The sequence below is a fragment of the Molossus molossus genome, unplaced genomic scaffold (assembly GCF_014108415.1).
Source record: "Molossus molossus isolate mMolMol1 unplaced genomic scaffold, mMolMol1.p scaffold_m16_p_2, whole genome shotgun sequence".
In the NCBI taxonomy this organism is placed as follows: Eukaryota; Metazoa; Chordata; class Mammalia; order Chiroptera; family Molossidae; genus Molossus; species Molossus molossus.
Window position 1 is genome coordinate 35,721,248 of NW_023425355.1, and position 22,869 is coordinate 35,744,116.

General features: G+C 38.2%; 2 protein-coding genes across 2 annotated transcripts in view; both read right to left on the reverse strand.

Moving 5' to 3' along the window:
• COL4A6 (collagen type IV alpha 6 chain) overlaps positions 1–22,869 on the reverse strand; it is a 438,122-nt gene that overhangs the window by 224,800 nt on the left and 190,453 nt on the right. The gene's annotated exons all lie outside the window — the stretch shown is intronic.
• Positions 21,542–22,689, reverse strand: LOC118636272 (U1 small nuclear ribonucleoprotein 70 kDa-like). Its single transcript, XM_036271344.1, has one exon. It carries the CDS (start codon positions 22,665–22,667, stop codon positions 21,864–21,866), a length of 804 nt encoding a protein of 267 aa, XP_036127237.1. The 5' UTR covers positions 22,668–22,689; the 3' UTR covers positions 21,542–21,863.

Genomic DNA, 22,869 nt, shown 5'->3' on the forward strand with positions numbered 1-22,869 from the left:
AGCAAAACAAAATTCTTCTCTTTTCAGTGTATAGCTAAACTTCTAAAAGGGAAGAATGATACAAAATGCCAAGGCACCCTTTAATAAACTTCATTCCCTGCCAGTGGCCTCAGGATCCTGGAACTCAGAGAAGCCTCTTTGGCTGGAGGCCTGTTCCTGAGGCCACATTCACAATAATGGCTACCGCTTATTGAGCATGTGCTATGTGACTAAGTAGGTACTTCGTTTTTGTTACTTTACAGAATTGACTCAGCTACACTGTGAAATAGATGCCATTACCACCATCATTTCACAGATGAGTAAGCTGAAGCTTAGAGGGGGTCAAATAGTTTGCCTGCCCAAGGTCAGACAGGAAAATAGTGGCAAAAATTCAAACCCAGTTTTGACTCAAAATCGTAGTGTTCTTCCACTAAGCCAGACCCCCTTTAACATCATCCTAGTTTCTGAACTTGGTGCTAATAATACAGAGAGTCTGTTTTCACTTTGAGCAAATTTAAAACAAAAACCTGTTCATTGAAATTTAAAAACATACATATTTAATGTGCATTTACCTTTTAAGAACAGCTTCCTATGAGTTTAGGAATGCAAGATTCTGGAAAGAGAAGGAAGTTGAGTGATCTGTGGGAGCTGGCTTCCTACCAAGTGGAACTTGTTACTCACACTTTATTTTAAGGATGAAACTGACACCAGACATTGATGAATAGTTCAGGAAGGTAATTCCCTCCAACTGACTGTGTTTACATACCTACACATACTGCACTGACAGGGTCAGTTGTTGGGGAGAAGAACAGGCATGCTAGATTTCACTTGGTAAAGCCCTGGCCGGTCAGAATGAACCAGGGCCAAAGGTGATGCACTGTCCAGTTAGACCTTAAAGTGAATTTGCCAAGCAAGTACTTAACTGAATGTTGCCTATAATGTTCTTAAAATAAATGTCTCCCTTTCTTTTGCCACTTATACCTAATGAACAACTATGTAAGTAAGAACAGCAATTTCTAGGGCCAGTCAGTGGGAGCAAGTGAGGAATCTTTACACTTTAAGGCTAGAAGGGGCCTGAGGAGCAGAGGTCCCACTTCAAACTTAGGGTGAACAGATTTAGCAAATAAAAATTTAGGATCTCAAGTTAAATTTAAATTTCAGAGAAAAAACAATTTTTTTTTTTTAGCATAAGCGTGTCCTAATTTAGCATAAATATGTTTCATGCAATGATTGGAATATACTTACACTGATAATCTATTTCAGTTGTGTATCTGAAATTCAAATTTAACACAGCGTTCAATATTTTATCTGGAAATCGTACAAGTAGTACCATGACACACAAATGACAAGTTTAGTTGTTAGGTGTGTCAAAAGTAATGGTTAGTAATATTTAAATTACAAATTCTGCAACTTTTTAGAAAGTTAAGAGGGTATTCAAGTTTTTTTTCTGTAATTGAGTCACTCTTACTCTTTGAAGTCTAATATGCTTTTTTATTTTGTTTTGTTTTACCGTAATTCTCCTTTATTGTCTTCAAATTCTCAGCTGAAAACCTACTTTTTAAAAATCTTTCTTGTTACAAGTATTACAGATGTACCCCCCTTTCCACAATTGACTCCTACATCCCTCCTTCTTTCACCAAAGTATTATCTGTGTCCATTGGTTATGCATATGTGCATATAAGTTCATTGGTTTATCTCTTCCCAACTCCCCACCCCTTCCCTCTGAAGTGTGTCAGTCTGTTCCCTACTTCCATGTCTCTGGATCTATTTTGACTGTCGGCCAATTTTGTTCATGATATTCCATAAATAAGTGAGATAATGTGGTATTTCTCTTTCTCTGACTGGCTTATTTTGCTCAGCATAATAATCTCCATGTCATCTCAAGGGGTAAGACAGCTTTCTTTCTTAAAGCTGCATAGTATTCCATTGTGTAAATATACCACAGCTTTTCTATCCACTCATCTACTGATGGACACTTGGGCTGTTTCCAGATCTTAGCTATTGTAAATAGCACTGCTGTGTACATGGGAGTGCATATATTCTTTCTGATTAGTGTTTCAGGCTTCTTAGGGTATATTCCTAGAAGTGGAATCACTGGGTCAAATGGTAGTTCAATTTTTAATTTTTTGAGGAAACACCATATTGTTTTAAACAGCGGCTGCACCAGTCTGCATTCCAACCAGCAGTGTACTAGAGTTCCTTTTCTCCACATCCTCGCCAGCATTTGTTGTTTGATGATTTGTTGATGGCAGCCATTCTGGCAGGTGTGAGGTGATATCTCATTGTTGTTTTAATTTGCATCTCTCTGATGATTAGTGACATTGGGCATTTTTTCACATGTCTCTTGGCTATTTGTATGTCCTGTTTGGAGAAGAGTCTATTCAGGCCCACTGCCCATTTTTTAGTTCGATTTTTTGTCTTCCTTTTGTGAAGTTATATGAGTAGTCTATATATTTTGGATAGTAACCCCTTATCCGATGTATCATCGGAAAATACATTCTCCCTGAAAATGAGTTCACTTTTTATTCTGATGCTGGTTTCTTTTGCTGTGCAGATGCTTTTTAATTTGATGTAGTGCCAGTTAATTTTTTTTTTCCCATTTGTTTCTCTTGGCCTAGGCGATGTATCAGTGACAATTCTGCTACATGTGGTGTCTGAGATTTTTTCTGCCTACATTTCCTTCTAATATTTTTATGGTTTCATGACTTACATTTATGTCCTTTATCCATTTTGTGTATGGTGTAAGTTGGTGGTCTATTTTCATTGTTTTGCCTGTACTTGTCCAATTTTCTCAACACTATTTATTTATTTATTTATTTATTTATTTTTTTTTTTTATTTATTTATTTTTTTAATTTTATTTATTTATTTATTTTTTTGTTACAGATATTTTACCTTTTTACCCCATTGGCACCCCCCACCCCCACCCCCCCCCTCCCCCCTGTCCCCGGCTTAGTTGTCCATGTCCATTGGTCATGCATACATGCATATAAGTTCTGTGGTTTATCTCTTCCCACCCCCCCACCCCCCATCCCCTCTTCTGAGGGATGTCAGTCTGTGCCCTACTTCCATGTGTCTGGGTCTACTGTATTCCTCAGACTGTTATGTTCATTATATTCCGTATATAAGTGAGATCATGTCAACACTATTTATTAAAGAGACTGTCTTTTCTCCATTGTTTGCTCTTGCCTGCTTTGTCAAATATTAATTGTGCACAATGTCTTGGGTCAATTTCTGGGTTCTTTTTCTGTTCTATTGATCTATATGCCTGTTCTTGTGACAGTACCAGGTTGTTTTCATTATGATGGCTTTTTAGTATAACCTGATATCTGGTTTTATGATCCCTCCAACTTGGTTCTTCTTTTTCAAGAATGATTTGACTGTTAGGGGTCTTTATTATTTCCATATAAACTTTTGGAGTTTTGTTCTAGATCTGTAAAATATACTGTTAGTACTTTAATAGGGATAACATTGAATCTCATGATTGCTTTGGGTAGTATGGACATTTTAATGATGTTAATTCTTCCAATCCACGAACGTGGTATATGCTTCTACTTTTTTATATCTTCCTTTATTTCTTTTTTCAATGTCGTGTAGTTTTCTGAGAACAGGTCTTTATCTCCTTGGCTAAGTTTATTCCTAGGTATGTTATTTTTGTTTTTGCAATAGTAAATGGGATTTTTTTTTTTTTTTTTTTTTTTTGAGTTTCCCTTTCTAAGTGTTCATTATAGGTGTACAAAATGCCATAGATTTCTGGATGTTAATTTTGTATCCTGTTATTTTGCTGAATTCATTTATGAAATCTAGTAGATTTTTCAAGGAATCTTTAGGGTTTTCTATGTACAATATCATGTCATCTACAAATAATGACAGTTTTACAACCTCCTTTCCAATTTGGATGCCTTTTATTTTTGCTTCTTGTTTGATCACTGTGGCTAAGACTTTCAGTACTATGTTGAATCAGAGTGGTGAAAGTGGACATCCCTGTCCTGTTCCTGTTCTTAAGAAAAATGCTTTTACTTTTTGCCCATTGAGTATGATGTTGGCTGTAGGTTTGTCATATATAGCCTTTATTATGTTGAGATATGATTTCTCTATTCCCAGTTTGCCAAACATTTTTATCAGAAATGTGTGCTGGCCCTGGCCGGTTTGGCTCAGCTGTTAGAGCGTCGGCCTGCGGTCCGGAGAGACCCGGGTTCGGTTCCCGCTAAGGGCACGTACTTCGGTTGCAGTTTGTCCCCGGCCCTGGTTGGTCGTGCGGGTGGCAGCCATTCGATGTGTCCCTTCACATCAATGTTTCTCTCCCTCTCTCCCTTCCTCTCTCTCCCTCCCACTCTATCTGTACAAAAAATGGAAAAATATCCTCGGGTGAGGATTAAAAAAAAAAAAAAAGAAATGTGTGCTGGATTTTGTGAAATGCTTTTTCAGCATCTATCGATATAATCATATGATTTTTATCTTTTATTTTGTTATTTATTGATTTGCAAACATTGTACCAGCCTTGCATCCCTGCAATGAATCCCACTTGGTTGTGGTGAATGATATTTTTAACATATTGCTAGATCTGAATTGCTAATAATTTGTTGAAGATTTTGAAATCTATGTTCATCAGGGCCTGTAGTTTTCTTTCTTTGTAGTGTCTTTATCTGGTTTTAGCATTAGGATTATGCTGGCCTCATGAAAAGAGCTTGGAAGTCTCCTTCCTCTTGAATTTTCTGGAATAGTTTGAGGAATCTAGGTGTTAGTTATTCTTTGAATGTGTAGTAAAACTCTCCTGTAAAGTTGTCTCGACACGGGCTTTTGTTTGCTGGGAATTTATTGATTGCAGCTTCAACTTCCTTTGTTGTTATTGGTCTGTTCAAGTTTTCCGACTCTTTTCTGTTTAGTTTTGGGAGAGTGAGTGACTCTGGGAATTTAAACATTTCACCTAGGTTATCTAATTTGTTGGTGTGCAATTGTTCATAGTATTTTCTAACAATCCTTTGTATTTTTTTTCTTTTTAAACTTATTGTTGAATGTATCAAAGATGCCTCTCCATTTTCCCCCCTTACTTCCTCCTCCCCACTCCCACCCCTGTCCTGCCTTCCCTACACTATTGTCTGTCTATTGGTTATACATATATGCATATAAGTTCTTTGATTTCTCTCTTCCTGCCCTACCTCCCACCTTGCCTTTGAGGTTCATGAGTCTAACAATCAATCTGTAATTTTTTAAAAAAAATATTTATTTATTTATTTATTTTTAAACTTATCATTATTGTTGATGTATTACACCCTCTTTCTCCCCCCTTTAACCCCCACACCCCACTCCTCCTGCCTTACTCACACTATTGTCTGTGTCTATTGGTTATGCATATAAATTTTTTGGTTTCTCTCTTCCTGCCCCACCTCCCCCATTCCCTTTGAGGTTCATTAGTCTAATAACCAATTTGTACTTCCTAATCCCTTCATCTTTTTCACCCAACTCCCCTCCCACCCGGAAATCAACAAAAAGTTCTCTGTATCTATGATTCTGTTTCTGTTCTGCTTGTTCATTTTGTTTGTAGATTGAATGTTGATCGATATGTATTTATTGCCATTTTATTGTTTATATTTTTTTATCTTCTTCTTCAAGAAGATCCGTCAACATTTCATATAATACTGGTTTGGTGGTAATGAACTCCTTTAGCTTTTTCTTCTCTGGGAAACCTTTATATAGCTATCAATTCTAAATGATAGTGTTGCAGGGTAGAGTAATCTTTGTTATACGACCTTGCTTTTCATCTCTTTAAATATTTCTTGCCACTCTCTCCTGGTCTGCAAAATTTCTTTATAGAAATAAGCTCACAGCCTTATGGGAGCTCTACTGTAGTTATCTAACTGCTTTTCTCTCGCTGCTTTTAAGATTCTTTCTTTGTCTTTCACCTTTTGCATTTTGTTGATGTGTCTTGGTATGGACCTCTTTGGTTTCATCTTGTTTGGTACTCTCAGTGCTTCCTGGACTTGTATGTCTATTTGCTTCATCATGTTAAGAAAGTTTTCTGTCATTATTTTTTCAAATAAGTTTTCAATTTCTTGCTCTCTTTCTTCTTCTTCTGGCACTCCCATGATGTGAATGTTGGTATGCTTGAAGTTGTCCCAGAGGCTTCTTATACTATCCTTACTTTTTTAGATTTCTTTTCTTTTTGCTATTCTGATTGGGTGTTTTTTGCTTCCTTATATTCCAAATTGATGGCTTGCTTCTTAGCTTTACCTACTCTACTATGGATTCCCTGTAAATTATTCTTTATTTCAGTTAGTGCATCCTTCATTTCTGACTGGTCTTTTATGATTCTCTTGAGTTCCTCACTAAGTTCTTTGATGTTCTCACAAAATTCCTTGAAATTCTCACTAAGTTCATTGAGCATTCTTAGAACCAGTGTTTTGAACTCTCCATGTGTTAGATTGCTTATCTCTGTTTCCTTTAGCTCTTTTCCTGGGGTTTTGTTCTGTTCTTTCATTTGAGACATGTTTCTTTATCTCTTCATTTTGGCTGCCTCCCTGTGTTTGTTTCTATGTATTAGGTAGAGTTGCTACATCTCCTTGGCTTCCTAAGGTGGCCTATTGTAGGTGAGCTGCAGGATCCAGTAGCACAGCCTCTCTAGTCACCCGGCTGGGCCCTCAAGGGACACTCCTCGTATGGATTTTATGCCCTTTTGTTGTAATTGAGCCTTGATTTCTGTTGGCATGTCAATGGGAGGGATTTACTCAGCCTTATTAGTTGCAAGGACTGGCTGTGCCCACCAACCATTGACCTCTAACTACCTTGGAGGATCAGCTGTGCAGGGGCCCACCACACAGAGTAAAAATTATTTCAGCAGTACTCTGGTACCCACTGAGTGCATTCCTCTATTGTGTCACTTGTGCAGGTGGTTGGGTGGTGGAGCTTCAGCATGGTCTGAAGCTGTCCACTGGGAGTGCTGGCTCTGGGACAAGGTCAGCTAAATCCCCCATGTTATTCCCGGGGCCACCAGGCGTAAGCTACACAGCGATCTGTCAATGTCTGCTTCTTGTGCTAGGCTTGGAGGTGCATAGACAAAGCCAAGCTGTGAACCAAGGCTTGCTTCTTCTAGTGCCAGGCCAGGGGTATGGCAATCGCTATAGCAAGATGCTGCTTGTTTGAGAGAAATTAGGAAAATCTGAAGCTGGAGCTAAAACAAGCCATTTCTATGGTAAAGCCACTGGAAACAGCTTGGGTGGGCCCAAAATCTGGGTAGGACAGCACCTAAGGGAATCACCATGTTGGGGCAAACAGTATGAGCCAGGTTGCTGGAATCTAAGATATGGCACCCTTCTATCAGCCTTGTGGAGAAAGGGCTCACTAAAGGAACAACGGCTTCCACTAGCAGGTCTGTCCAGAAGAAAGCTTCCTCTCCATCCCTCTCTCCAATGCCAAACAAATCAGTTCTTTTCTGTATGTCTTTGATGCCTTTCAAGCTGCCTCCCCTCCACACCTGAGCTCAGAGGGAGCAAGTCCAAATAAGTCCCTGCACAGGCCCTTTAAGAGGAACTGTCTGGAGTTCCAGCAGCCTCAGCCTCCCTCCACCTCAATTACAATTAGTTTTTACAGACAGAAATTATGAGTATTTCTTTTTGTTATCTAATTCTTTAAGTTGTAGTGTTCAATAGTTTATAAGAAATTTTTCTTGTTTTTTGATGTAGACCTGTAATTCTATGAACTTCCCTCTCAGGACTGCTTTTGCTGTGTCCCATAGATTTTGTGGTTTCTGTTCATTTTCATTGATTTCCAGGGAGTTTTTTTATTTCTTTCTTGATCTCCCAGGTAACCCATTCATTGTTTAATAACATGCTATTTATCCTCCATGTGTTTAAATGTCTGTGAGTGTTTTTATTGTAATTAATTTCTAATTTCATGCCATCATGATCTTAGAAGCTCTTTGATATAATTCAATCTTCTTGAATTTGCAGAGACTTAGTTTGTGTCTTAACACGTGGTCTACCAGTGAGAATGTCCCATGTGCACTTGAGAAGAATACATATTCTGCAGTTATGGAGTGTAATTCTTTGTAAATATGTATTAAATCCATCTGATCTAGTGTGTTGTTTAGGGTCTCTGTTTCCTTGTTAATTTTTATTTTGTTTTATTTATTGTCCAGTGATGTCAGTGGAGTGTTGAAGTCCCCTACAATGATTGTATTGCTGTCAATTTCTCCCTCTAAGTCTTCCAGAAGTTTTTAAGTATAATTTGGTGATCCTTTATTTGGTACATACGTTTACCAAGGTTTTATCCTCTTGTTGGATCTATCCATTTAATATTATGTAGTGGCCTCCTCTGTCTCTTGTTATGGCCTTCATTTTGAAGTCTATTTTATCAGATATGAATATTGTTACCCCAGCTTTTTAAACATTTTTTTATTTCCATTTGTTTGGAAAAACTTTTCCATCTCTTCATTTTTAACCTGTGTGAGACTTTTGTTGTGATGTGTGTCTCTTGTAGACAACATATATATGGGTCATGCTTTCTAATCCATTCGGCTACCCTGTGTCTTTTATTGGAGCATTGAATCCATTCACATTTAAGGTTATTATTGATGTGTACTTATTTATTGCCATTTATATTTATTATGGCTAGGTTTCTATATTTCTTCTGCTTATTATATCAGTCCCTTTAATATTTCTTGCAATGCTGATTTGGTGATAATATATTCCCTTAGACTTTTTTTTTTTTTTTGTCTAGATAGTTCTTTATTTTAAATTCTATTTTGAATGATAATCTTGCTGGATAGAGTAGTCTTGGTTCACATGCTTGTTTTTCATTAGATTGAGTACTTCATGCCATTGCCTTTTGTCCTGTAACATATCTGTTAAGAAATCAGCTGACAGCCCTATAGGAGCTCCTTTGTAGGTAACCTGTTGCTTTTCCCTTGCTGCTTTAAGATTCTCTCATTGTCTTTAATTTTTGGCATTTTTATTATGATATGTCTTGGCATAGGCCTCTTTGCATTCTTCTTGCTTGGGAGACTCTGTGCTTTTTGAATTTTATGCCTTTTTCCTTCCCCAAGGTAAGGAAGTTTTCTCCCACTATTTCTTCAAATGGATTCCCTAACCCTTGTTCAATTTCTTCTTCCTTCCCTCCTCCTCCTCCTCCTCCTCCTCCTCCTCCTTCTTCTTCTTATGGTTCTCCTATGATCTGGATGTTGTTGTGTTTCATATTGTCCTACAGCTCTCTTAAACTATCCTCTTGATTTTTCTTTTTCATTCTCTGAGTATTTTTTTTCTACCCTGTCTTCTAATTCAGGGCTCTTATCCTCAGCTTCCTCTAATATGCTGTTTATTCCTTCCAATGTGTTCTTTATTTCTGCTATGTCATTCTTGATTTCCAATTGGCCATTTTACATTGTTCCTATATCTTTTCTCATGCTGTTGAGCGTCCTCATATTCATTACTCTGTATCAGATAACTTGCTTATCTCCACTTCATTTAGCCCTTCTTCTGTAGAATTATCTCATTCTTTCATTTGTGTATTGTTTCTTTGTTTGGTTATTTCAGCAGGATTTGGAGTTTGCCAAAATCTTCCTGTGGGTATCGATGTTCCATAATTTGTGGCTCCCTCTGTTGGGTTTGGATGTGTATGGAAAGGACCCAGCTGAACACCAATGTCTGGTCTTACACTCCTGGGTAGAGTTGCAGGCCAGGCAGGCAAAGATTCATGTACCCCAGAGATCTGTCTCTGCCTACAGGCTGACTCTTACTCTCAGTCACTTAATAAGCCTCAGGTTGTGGTCCTCAGCTGGATGAAAACTCCCCCAGGTGGTCAGGGTAAGAGGATTCACAGCAGGTAAGGCAAATGCTCCCCCTCTTTTTTGGGCTAAAGCTGCTTTGAAAGGAAAACTCTACCTGAAGGAAATGGTTTCTGCAGCATGAGTTAATGACTCAGCTCAGGGGCCCAGTCAGCTGCCTTCACAGCTCTAACCCCAGAGCTTTGAAACCCAATGTCTGTGATCTGGTCCCAAGGCTGAAAATACCCAGAGACTTGTCTCCACCTACAGGCTGGCTGGCAGTCTCTGACCTTTAATGAGCCTCAGGTTACAGTTCTGTGGTAGGTGCTGACTCCTCATGGCTGGGCAGGGTTAAATTCAAATTGGTGGGGCAGTTGCTCCCCCCCCCCACCCCACTGCCAGCCTATAGCTGCTTTGATGAGAAAACTCTGCCTGAGAAAAATGATATCTGCAGCATAGGTTAATGGCTCAGCCCAGGGGCCTAGGCAGCCACCTTCAAAGCTTTGTCCCCAGATCCAGGAAACCCAACAACTAAGAGCCATGCCCAAGGTTCAAAGCATGTAGAGACTCTCTTTGCCTACTGGGTGGTTGATAGTCTTTTACAGTTAATGAGCCTCAGGTCGTACTTCTCCCAGCTGGGCAGGGTTAAATTCCATTGGGTGGGGTGGTTTCTCCCCCCCCCCCCCAGGCTAAAGCCACTTTGATGGCAAACTCTGCCTAAGAAAAATGGTTTCTGTAGAGTGGGGGAATGCCTAAGCATAGGGCTCCTGATTGCCTCCTTCCCAACTCTCTCCCCAGCACCATGAACCCCTGATTCTCCTCATGCAGCTCCAGTCCAATCTGCCCTCTCTCTGTAGAAGCTCACGGTGAGTGGACATAGCTATATTTTAGTGTGCTGGCCCTTGTGGCATGTAGCTGTGTTCCCAGTGCCTCTCCCTGCTAGACAGAACCTCTACTCTGGTGTTTTTCACAGCCAGGTATTATATGGACACCTTTCCCTGCTCCACCACTCTGTGCTGGGAAGCTGGCTTAGGGTTTAAACCCCAGACTTCTTAGAGGGAACTTCTCACAACTAAGATAGCCCTCAGCTTCTGCCTGTGGGAGCCCAACAAGCTCTCTTTCACCTCCACACTTCTTACCAGTCTTGATATGGGCTCTTCTTTGTGTCCCTGGTTATAACGGTTCTCTCCAGCTTCTCTTCAGTTGGTTTTTCCAGATGACTTGTCTTTATTTGCATTGTAATTCCAGTTTTGTCCTGAGATACGTTCAGTGTAGTTTCCGTTCATTCCGCTGCCATTTTCCCTCCCCCTGCATTCTAATATGCTTTCCAAAGCAGGAGGGGACGGTGGAGTTATAACAAACCTTGTAAGGATTAGATTCATTCATTTTGTCAACAAATATTTTTAAGTGACTGCCATGTTCCAGGCACTGTGCTAGGTGCTGCAGATATGATGATAAAAAAAAAATGAATATGACTTGTACGTGAATGTTTGTAGCAACTTTATTCATAATAAACCCAAAATGAAAACAACTTAAATTTCCATCAGTAGGTAAATTGAAAAACAAGTTGTGGTATATTTGTACAATGAGACACACTATACAGGAATAAAAAATGAAGAAACTATTTATACATATAACTGTATGAATGAATCTCACAGGTATTATATTGAGTGAAACAAGCCAGACACATAAAACCATATTTAGTGCAAATTCACTTACATATGCTCTATAATAGGCAAAGTGAATACATGATGATAGAAATAAGAATAGTGGTTACCTCTGGAGGGGGTGGGATGAGGTTGACTGGGGGTATAAGGGGATTTTCTGGGATGATGGACATGTTAATATCTTGTTTGGGGTGATGCTGATGAGTATACACATTTGTCAAATCTCATAAAACTGTACAATTATAATTAGTATATTTTATTGTTTGTCAACTATAAATCAATTTAAGAATAACTATGCCCTGGCAGGTTTGGCTCAGTGATAGAGTATCAGCCCATGGGCCCAAGGGTTGTGGGTTTGATTTCCAGTCACAGGCATGTACCTAGGTTGCAGGTTCAATCCCCAGCCCTGGTAGGAATCATGTGGGAGGCACTCAGTAGATGTGTTTTTCACATCTATGTTTCTCTTTCTCTCTCTTTCTCTCTCTCTCTCTCTCTCTCTCTCTCTCTCTCTCTCTCTCCCTCTCTCTCTCTCATCCTCCCTCCTTTTCACTCTATCTAAAAATCTATGGAAAAATATCCTCAGGTCAGGATTAACAACAACAGCAAAATATCTATAAACCATCATTGAGCTTACATTTTCATGTGGGATACAGATAAATACAAAAATATTTAAAGAATAATAATTGTTAAAAGTGTGATGGAGAAAAACTAGGTGCTATGAAAGTTGACACTGTTTAAGTCATTAAGATATAAGCATTATTCCTTCATTGAACAAATACTTATTGAGTGCCTACTCTATTCCAGGTACTGGATTACACCCTGTGAATATACTCTTAAGTTAAATAGACTAGATCTCCTGCTTCATAGTCTTGTTAAGAAGACAGGCATTAGAAAAATAAACAATAATCTTTTAATTATAATTGTGCTATATTATACAAAGGTGACCAATGGAAAAATATGAAAACATAAAACAAGGGTACTTGGCCTCCTTGGTGGGATCAGAGGAAGTTTATGTAAGAAAGCATAGTTAAACTGAGACCTGAAGAATGAGAAAACATCAACTGGGTTACAGGATGAGATAGAGAATCTTCCATGCAGAGGGAACATTATATGCATATGCCCTGTGGTGAGAGAGAGCGTGGCAAATAAAAGAAACTAAAAGAAAGCCAGAGTGACTGAAAAAAGAAAGGGAAAAGTGATGAGATGATACTGTATAGGCAGGCAAAGACTTGCTTATACAGAGTTTAGTAGGCCATGATATGGCAGTTGGTTTTTATTCTCAGGGCAACAGGAATTCACTGAATAATTTTAAGATGGGAATAACATGATCAAATTGATATTTCAGAAAAAAAGTTTTTCTAGTGGCAGTATGGATAATGAACAGGAGGGGGTGATAATGAGGTGGGAGACTTGATTAGGAGATTGTTGTATTGAGAGAAGGTGGTAGACTGAAGAATTATGGCAGTTGGATGGGGAGAAGTAAATGGATATAAGGCATATTTAAATAGAGGGGACATGACCAGAGAGGGACAAGACTAGAACCAAGGCTTTCTCACACCAAGTTCACTTTACTGATTTGAAGCCAGTCTTTAACACACAGCTGCTAAGTGTTTGGCACAATGGAAATAAAGGCAAATACTTATTGAACTCAAGGAACGAAAGGCCTAATGAAGTAGATAACTATAATCAAAAGAAGTGAGAAGTGTAATTGGAAAAGGTATAGATACTTTTCTAAAACTTAGATGTGATTATGTACTGTCTTCTCTCAAAAACTTTTGATGACTCTTTCCTGCAAAGTTCAAAATTGAAGCCCGAGCCCTGGCCGGTTTGGCTCATCAGTTAGAGCATCAGCCTGTAGACTAAAGAGTCGTTCAATTCCAGTCAAGGGCATGTACCTCGGTTGCAGGTTCAATCCTGGCCCCAGTCGGAGTTGTGCGGGAGGCAACCAATCGATGTCTCTCTCTCACATTGTTGTTTCTCTGCCCCCCTCCCCACTCTATCTGAAGATAATACAAAAAAAAATATCCATGGGTGAGGATTAAAAAATACAATAATAAAAATAAACTTTAAAAAAGCCAAGTCTGGCATTTAAGAGCCCCTCTAAATCAGGCTCTACCTACCAATGAAGACTCACCTATCACCTCCAATATTCTAGTTATAGAGGTCTATCTTACAGCTATTCCATTTTTCTGGTTTGTTTTTCATGCTCTATCCATTTCTCTGGAAACACTAGCCAAATCCTTTCTTTTTCTTTTTTTCATATATGATACATTCACACATCCTTTCTTAAATGTCACCTTCATTCTTCCAACAATACCACTGTTTATGTTTTATTATGGTATTTATTGTTGACTCTAACATTCTCCCTTTTGACTACTTCATAAAAATTGTGATGACAGTTTTATAATAAAAATATACAAGATTATTCTGAGTGGTTAGGCTTAGCCTCAGTTTCCTTAGCTGTGCAATACATGGTGGGGCTGCATGTCATTCTACTTGTTGTGTGCCTACTCTTGCTACTAAACTTTAGGGATACAGTGTCATGGGCTTTAGAGGCTCGGCCCAAAGCCTTATCACTCATTTATAATGTCATGCCTTCAGGAAAATCATCCCAAATTGAAAACAAAATCCTTCAGGGTTTCTAGTGGTAGGCTAAGTTAGGATGGAAGACTTGATAAGCTCTCTATGAGTTGAACATACAGGAATAGGAAGGATTAGGATTCCAGGGTACAGGCTGAAGCTTCCTGAAATATCCTGACAGACTGCTTCATCTGCTACTGAGTTCAAATAATCAAGGACACTGCCCTTTCTGTCTATTTTACTAGGGGGAGGCAATCTAACAAATGTTCAGTTGAGATAGGCATTGAGTCTATGTAAAGTTCACCAATAGTGGCAACTATAAGAGAGAGACAGAATAAGAGATAAATACAAGTTGTTTCCATAAAGATAATATTTAGTTAGATATTTAGCTCATGATATGGATAGTCTCTAAGACCTACTGATATAGATGAGGCGAAAGATGTTTTGCTTTGCTTATAGATGAGGAAATATAAGATGGGATGGAGGCTTTAAACCAGGAAAATAGAATGGCTCATAGTAAATCCATCCCTCATGACTGGAAGAAAAATGATAGGAACACCATCCCTCCCCCCCCCCCGCCCCCCGCTAAGTACAAAACCCAGTACATAGCAGACTAAGATCTCTTTCTTCATTTGCCAAGAACAGCATGATACATTTACTAATTTTATGGCTGAAATTTTAAACTGTAAATCCTTTCAAAAGTTCATTTTAATTTTGCTTACAGGGTGAGCAAGACCAACCAACTTGTCACGTATGCCTGCATTTCTAAAATTAGGAGAAACAACCCTAATCCTTTTCTGTATACAGAAAACAGAAACAAGTCAAGTAGTCTTGGTTGGTGGGAACACATTTTTAAAAATATCATGCTTAAAAAAACAAAAACAAAAACCAACTAAAACATTGTATGTCATAAGCAAAGTTCAAGCTTCAGTTCAAAATTTTTGGCTTTAGCCAAAGCCTGTAAGCAAAAGAGTAGTCCAGTATATCTGTCTCTGATTCTATGTTTCATGGCATTGAAACTCATTCTACTTTTGTTTAGTTTCTAGGCAAAATTACATGCAAAACTCACTTCAGAAAGCTCATTTGTAGCAAAGCCTCAGCTATATCTTTGGTAATTCCTTTGTAATGTTCAGACTTGCAAAGCTCACTGAAGAAGAAATATATTATCTAAATAGTCCCATATTGATTATAAAGCAGAATTTATAATTAAACCTTCCCCACAAAGAAAACTCCTAAGCCAGATAATCTCCCTGGTGATTTCTACCAAGCAATTCAGGAATAAATAATACCCATCCTACATAAACTCTTCTAGAAAATTGAAGATGAGATATTGCATCCTAACTTATTCTATGATGCAAGCATTGTCATTACGCATTAATGTCATTCAGAAGTATAGACACAGAAATTCTTAACAAATATTTAGAAAATTTATTCCAATAATATATGAAATGATGGTACATTATGACCAAATGTAGTTTATCCCAGGAATGATAGGTTGGCTCAAGATTGCAAAATTAATCAATATAATTCACCATATTAGCAGAACAAAAAGGAAAAAGTTGCATATGATTATCTCAATAGATGCAGAAAAATAATTTGACAAAATTCAACATTCATTCCTGGCAAAAATTCAAAGCAAAGGAGAAATAGAAAAAAAACTTTTAAATTTGCCAAAAAGCATCTATGAAATACCCTACAGTTAACATTATACCTAATAGTGAAAGTCTGAATGGGTTCTACACTAAGACTCGAGGCAAAACAAAGATGTTCACATTTATATTTGTATTCAACATTGTGCTGGAGGTTCTAGCCAGTGTGATAAAGCATACGGGAAAAAGGGATTTGAAAGCAAGATATAGATCTGTCTTAATTCACAGATGACATTGTAAAAACTATGACATCTACCAAAAAAAGCTGTTAGAATTGATAAGTGAGTTTAGTAATGTTTGATAATAAATTATTAATATTAAAATCAATTAAATTTCTATATATTCACTGCAAACAATTGCAAATTTAACTTTTAAATTGATCATGATAGCATAAAATATAGGAAACAGGGATAAGTCTGACAAAATATGTGTGAAAACTTAATAGCTAAGAGAACTGAAGAATATCTAGATGAATAGAAAGCTGTTGTTAAAATAAAAACCTTCCCCAATTGATCATCATAGATTCAATGCAATTTTATTTTATTTTATTTTTTTTTTTTTTTTTTTTTTTTTTATTGAATAATTTTTGTTACAAATGATTCTCCTTTTTTCCCCCAGTGGTTCCCCCCTCCCCCTTCCCTCCCCGCCCCTTCCCCCGATTGTTGTCCATGTCCACTGTTCATGCCTATATGCATATAAATTCTGTTGTTCATCCCTCTCTCAGCTCCCCACTCCTTAGGGGATTGTCCTCAAACTGTTATGTTCATTATATTCCAGAAATCAGTGAGATCATATGAAATTTGTCTTTCTCTGCTTGGCTTGTTTCACTCAGGATGATACTTTCCAGGTCCCTCCATGTAGTCTCAAAGGACAAGAGATCTTTCTTTCTTACCGCTGCGTAGTACTCCATTGTGTATATGTACCACAGCTTTTTAATCCATTCGTCTACTGATGGGCACTTGGGCTGTTTCCAGATCTTAGCGATTGTAAATAGTGCTGCTACAAAGATGGGGGTACATATATTCTTTCTGATTGGTGTTTCAGGCTTCTTAGGGTATATTCCTAGAAGTGGGATCACTGGGTCAAATGGGAGTTCAATTTTTAATTTTTTGAGGTGACACCATATTGTTTTCCATAGTGGCTGCACCAGTCTGCATTCCCACCAACAGTGTACTAGAGTCCCCTTTTCTCCACACCCTCGCCAACACTTGTTGTTTGATGATTTGTTGATGGCGGCCATTCTGACCGGTGTGAGGTGATACCTCATTGTTGTTTTGATTTGCATCTCTCTGATGATTAGTGATGATGAACATTTCTTCATATGTCTCTTAGCCATTTGTATGTCCTGTTTGGAGAGGTGTCTATTTAGTTCCTCTGCCCATTTTTTAATTGGATTCTTTGTCTTCCTTTTGTGGAGTTGTGTGAGCACTCTATATGTATTGGAAATTAACCCCTTATCTGATATATCATTGGCAATTATGCTCTCCCATACAGTGGGTAGCCTTTCCGTTTTGATGATTGTATCTTTCGCTGTGCAGAAGCTTTTGAGTTTGATGTAGTCCCATGTGTTCATTTTCTCCTTTGTTTCTATTGCCTTAGGTGATGTGTCAGTAAAAATTCTGCTGCGTATGATGTCTGAGATTTTGTTGCCCACAGTCTCCTCTAGGATTTTTATGGATTCATGGGTTACATTTAAGTCTTTTATCCATTTTGAGTTTATTTTGGTGTAGGGTGTAAGTTGATGGTCTAGTTTCATTTTTCGGCAAGTAGCTGTCCAATTTTCCCAGCACCATTATTAAAGAGGCTGTCCTTACTCCACTGTATGCTCTTGCCACCTTTGTCAAATATTAATTGAGCATATTGCCTAGGGTCCATTTCTGGGTTCTCTATTCTGTTCCACTGGTCTATATACCTGTTCTTGTGCCAGTACCAGGCTGTTTTGATTATGGTGGCTTTGTAGTATAACCTGAAATCTGGTATTGTGATCCCTCCAACTTTGTTCTTCCTTTTCAAGATTGCTGTGGCTATTCGAGGCCTTTTTTGGTTCCATATGAACTTTTGAAGTAATTGTTCTAATTCTTTGAAGTATGCCGTTGGTATTTTGATGGGGATTGCGTTGAATCTATAGATTGCTTTGGGTAATATGGACATTTTAATGATGTTAATTCTCCCAATCCATGAACAGGGTATGTTCTTCCACTTTTTTACATCTTGCTCTATTTCATTTTTCAAAGATCTGTAGTTTTCTGCGAATAGGTCCTTTATCTCTTTGGTTAAGTTTATTCCTAGGTATCTTAATTTTTTTGCCGCAATGGTAAATGGGATTGTTTGCCTAGTTTCTCTTTCTGTGAGTTCATCATTGGTGTATAAGAATGCCATCGATTTCTTGACGTTAATTTTGTATCCTGCTACTTTGCCAAATTCATTTATTAAGTCTAGTAAGCTTTTGGTGGAGTCTTTGGGATTTTCTATGTACAGTATCATGTCATCTGCAAATAATGACACTTTCACTTCCTCCTTTCCAATTTGGATCCCTTTTATTTTTTCTTCCTGTCTGATTGCTGTGGCTAAGACTTCCAGTACTATGTTAAATAGGAGTGGCGAAAGTGGGCATCCTTGCCTTGTTCCTGTTCTTAAGGGAAATGCTTTTAGTTTTTGCCCATTGAGTATGATGTTGGCTGTAGGTCTTTCATATATGGCCTTTATTATGTCTAGGTATGATCCCTCAATTCCCACACTGGTGAGCGTTTTTATCAGAAATGGATGCTGGATTTTGTCAAAGGCTTTTTCAGCATCTATTGATATGATCATGTGGTTTTTATTCTTCAATTTATTTATGTGGTGTATCACATTTATGGATTTGCGAATATTGTACCAGCCTTGCATCCCTGGGATGAATCCCACCTGGTCATGGTGGATAATTTTTCTGGTGTATTGCTGGATTCGATTTGCTAGTATTTTGTTCAGGATTTTGGCATCTATGTTCATCAGGGATATTGGCCTGTAGTTTTCTTTCTTTGTTGTGTCTTTTTCTGGTTTTGGAATTAAAGTTATGCTGGCTTCATAAAACGAGTTTGGCAGTCTTCCTTCTTCTTGAATTTTTTGAAATAGTTTGAGGAGAATGGGTATTAGTTCTTCTTTGAATGTTCGGTAAAACTCCCCTGTGAAGCCATCTGGGCCTGGGCTTTTGTTTGCTGGAAGAGTCTTGATTACATCTTCAATTTCCTCTGTTGTTATTGGTCTGTTCAAGTTTTCAATCTCTATCTGATCCAATTTTGGGAGGCTATGTGTTTCTAAAAATTTGTCCATTTCGCTTAGATTTTCGAATTTGTTGCCGTATAATTTTTCATAGTAGTTGTTAACGATCTTTTGTATTTCTGTAGGGTCAGTTGTTATCTCTCCTGTTTCATTTCTGATTTTATGTATTTGGGTTCTCTCTCTTTGTTTCTTGGTGAGTCTAGCTAAGGGTCCATCAATCTTGTTTATCTTTTCAAAAAACCAGCTCTTTGTTTTATTGATCCTCTGGATTGTTTTTTTGGTCTCTATGTCGTTTATTTCTGCTCTGATCCTTACTATTTCTTTTCTTCTGCTTGCTCTGGGGTTTTCTTTTTGTTTACTCTCTAGTTCTTTAAGTTGTGAGGTTAGGTAGTCTATTAGAGATTTTTCTTCTTTTTTGAGGTAGGCCTGTAGTGCTATAAACTTCCCTCTCAGAACTGCTTTTGCTGCATCCCATAGATTTTGTATTGTTGTGTCCTCATTTTCATTGGTTTCCAGGAAGTTTTTGATTTCTTCCTTGATTTCCTCGGTGACCCATTCATTGTTTAATAACATTCTATTTAGCTTCCATGTGTTAAAATGTCTTTGTATGTTCTTCTTGCAATTGATTTCTAGTTTCATACCATTGTGGTCTGAGAAGATGCTTGTTATAATTTCAATCTTCTTGAACTTGTAGAGACTTAGTTTGTGCCCTAACATGTGGTCTATCTTTGAGAATGTTCCATGTGCACTTGAGAAGAATGTGAATTCTGTAGTTTTGGGGTGTAGTTCTCTGTAGATATCTATTAAATCCATTTGGTCTAGTGCTTCATTTAGAGTCTCTGTTTCCTTGCTAATTTTTTGTCTAGAGGATCTATCCAGTGATGTGAGCGGGGTGTCTAAGTCCCCTGTTATGATTGTATTGCTATCGATTTCTCCTTTGAAGTCCTCCAGAAGATTTTTAATATATTTTGGTGCTCCTATATTGGGTGCATATATGTTTATCAAGGTTATATCTTCCTGTTGGATAGATCCTTTCAATATTATGTAGTGGGCTTCTTTGTCTCTAGTTATGGCCTTCAATCTGAAGTCTATTTTATCAGATATCAGTATTGCTACCCCAGCTTTTTTTTCTTTTCCATTTGCTTGAAAGATTTTTTTCCATCCCTTCACTTTCAATCTGTGTGAGTCTTTTGTTGTGAGGTGGGTTTCTTGTAAACAGCATATAGATGAGTCTTGCTTTCTTATCCAATCAGCTACTCTGTGTCTTTTTATGGGAGCATTCAGTCCATTTACATTTAAGGTGGTTATTGATATGTACTTATTTATTGCCATTTTTGTTTAGTGTGGTTCTATTTTTCTCCCCATTTCTCCTGGTAATTACAGCAGTCCTTTTAACATTTCTTGCAGTGCTGGTTTGGTGCTAATGTACTCCCTTAGCCTTATTTTGTCTGGGAAGCTCTTTATTTGACCTTCTATTTTGAACGATAGCCTTGCTGGGTAGAGTAGTCTTGGATTCAGATCCTTGTTTTTCATGACCTTGATTACTTCATGCCATTCCCTTCGAGCCTGTAATGTTTCTTGTGAGAAGTCAGCTGAGAGCCTTATGGGGGTTCCTTTGTAGGTAACCTGTTGCTTATCTCTTGCTGCTTTTAGGATTCTCTCTTTGTCTTGAATTTTTGGCAGTTTGATTACTATGTGTCTTGGTGTGGGCCTGTTTGGGTTCTTCTTACTTGGGGCTCTCTGAGCTTCTTGAACTTGAATGCCTTCTTCCTTCACCAAATTAGGGAAGTTTTCTGTCACTATTTCTTTGAATATATTCTCTAGCCCTCGCTTACTTTCTTCTTCTTCAGGGACTCCTATACAAAAGCCTTAGAACATACACATACGTGCGTGTGTGCGAGCATGCACACACACACACCCTTTATCTCACATCTAAGAACTGAAATGGAGGAAATAATACAACAAGTACAAAAAGATACAAGTAACAGGGATACTACTCACAACAAATCATGGGAAGGAAGCCAATGTTCAAGTCAATGATTAGTTAATACTAAATTATGGTACAACTGAGTACCTACTAAAAGCTAAGTTTCCAAAGAATATGTAAGACTATTAAAAAAATATTCACAGCACACGGGAGAAAAAGGATTAGCAAAAGAGAACAGCATACACACTCTGATCTCATGGGTAGGAGTGAGAAATACCCATAGGAACCTGGAAAAATATATACCAAAATATTAAGATCAATAGTTGCTGGGGGTATATTACAGGTAATTTTGACTTTTCTTTTACTATTTGATTTCTCCCAAGTTTTTTTTTTTTTAATATAATAAGCACGTACTGCTTTTTAAATGGGGGGAAAGTAATAAATGATATTGAGGGGGGAAAAAACCTCAGAAGACCCAAAAATCTAGTTATACATTTTCATTCTTCTAATTTTTAAACTACTAAGGGTCATGATACCTAAATCTATGTATAAAAAGAAAAAATGTGTAGGAAGGTATTTTAACATAGTAATAAAGTATTTATCAAATACAAAGGGGTAGAAATATTGCTTTATTGGAGAAGCTTACATCGAATTACTTTTATGTGTTTTAAAAAGTCCTAATGAACATCCAAGAAGAAAACATATACAGCTTCCACAGGAATAAAGACAAAAAAATGGGGTTGATGACTGCCCCAAATATTTCCTAAAAGAAAAAAATGTAATATTTAGTACTTCTTCTTTTGAGGCAGGGTAAGTGAACTGCACGTCAGACAAAATTTTCTTACTTTACAAGGAGGAAGGAATGTGATCCTGTTTTGATGCATATGAAACACAAAATACAAAATCCACTCTTCTGATCAAGATGAGGGGGAAAAAAATCATTCTTCAACAGTGCAATTCTCATGCAATGAAATCCAAAGGTCTGTTTCGATTCATGTACTGCATCATCAATCTAGGCGAGAAATCCAGGAGAAATCTATTTAAAATCTATAATTTGAGCCCTGGCCGGTGTGGCTCAGATGGTTTAGTGTACTCCCGTGATCCATAGTGTCGCCGGCTTGATTCTCTGTCGGAGCGGTTTCGGTCCCCAGTTGAGGTGCGTGAGGGAGGTGGCCGATCCATGTGTCTCTCCCACCTCGATGTTTCTCTGTCTCTGTCTCTGTCTCGGTCTCTGTCTCTCCCCCTCTCCCTTTCGCTCTCTCTGTACTTCCTTTTCTGAGACACATTTATGGCATAGGCATTTACATTGCCATCCAATCTTTTTCCCTTCATCATTTCTATTTCTTCCTCTGTTTTGCCCTCTGAGTCTTCCTCTGCAGTAATCTGTTGTTCTTCACTCTTTGTTTCCTTTGGTTCCTCATCTTTTCTTCCTTTCGGTTGAGAAGGGGAAGGAGATGTGGATCTCTGTCGTCTTGGGGATTTGGAGCGTTTTCTGTGTGGGGATTGCGAGCGGCTCCTTTTCTGATCTTTCTCCTGGGATTGACTCCTTTTCTCATCTTTCTCCTGGGATTGGCTCCTTTTCTCATCTTTCTCCTGGGATTGGCTCCTTTTCTCATCTTTCTCCTGGGATTGGCTCCTTTTCTCATCTTTCTCCTGGGACTGGCTCATTTTCTCATCTTTCTCCTGGGACTGGCTCATTTTCTCATCTTTCTCCTGGGGCTGAGAACTTTCTTGGTTCCCTTGTTCTCTCTCCCTGGAAGCGGACCGGGACCGCTTAGGTTCCATCAGTGGAGAGCGGCTGCGGCTGCGGCTGCGGCTGCGGCTACGGCTGCGACTGCGACTGCGATCCATTTCGAGGCCTCCTCTACCACCGCCTGGGGAACGACTGTCTCAATGCAATTTTAAAATATATATGGATGTGGTACATTTACACAGTAGATTACTATGCAGCTATAAAAAAGAAGGATCTCTTACCCTTTGAGACAACATGAAGAGACCTGGAGAGTATTATGCTAAGTGAAATAAGCCAGTCAGAGAAATACAAGTATCACAT

Excerpts from the sequence above, each read along its gene's own strand:
- LOC118636272 (XM_036271344.1), bottom strand. The coding sequence starts at position 22,667 with ATGGATCGCAGTCGCAGTCGCAGCCGTAGCCGCAGCCGCAGCCGCAGC.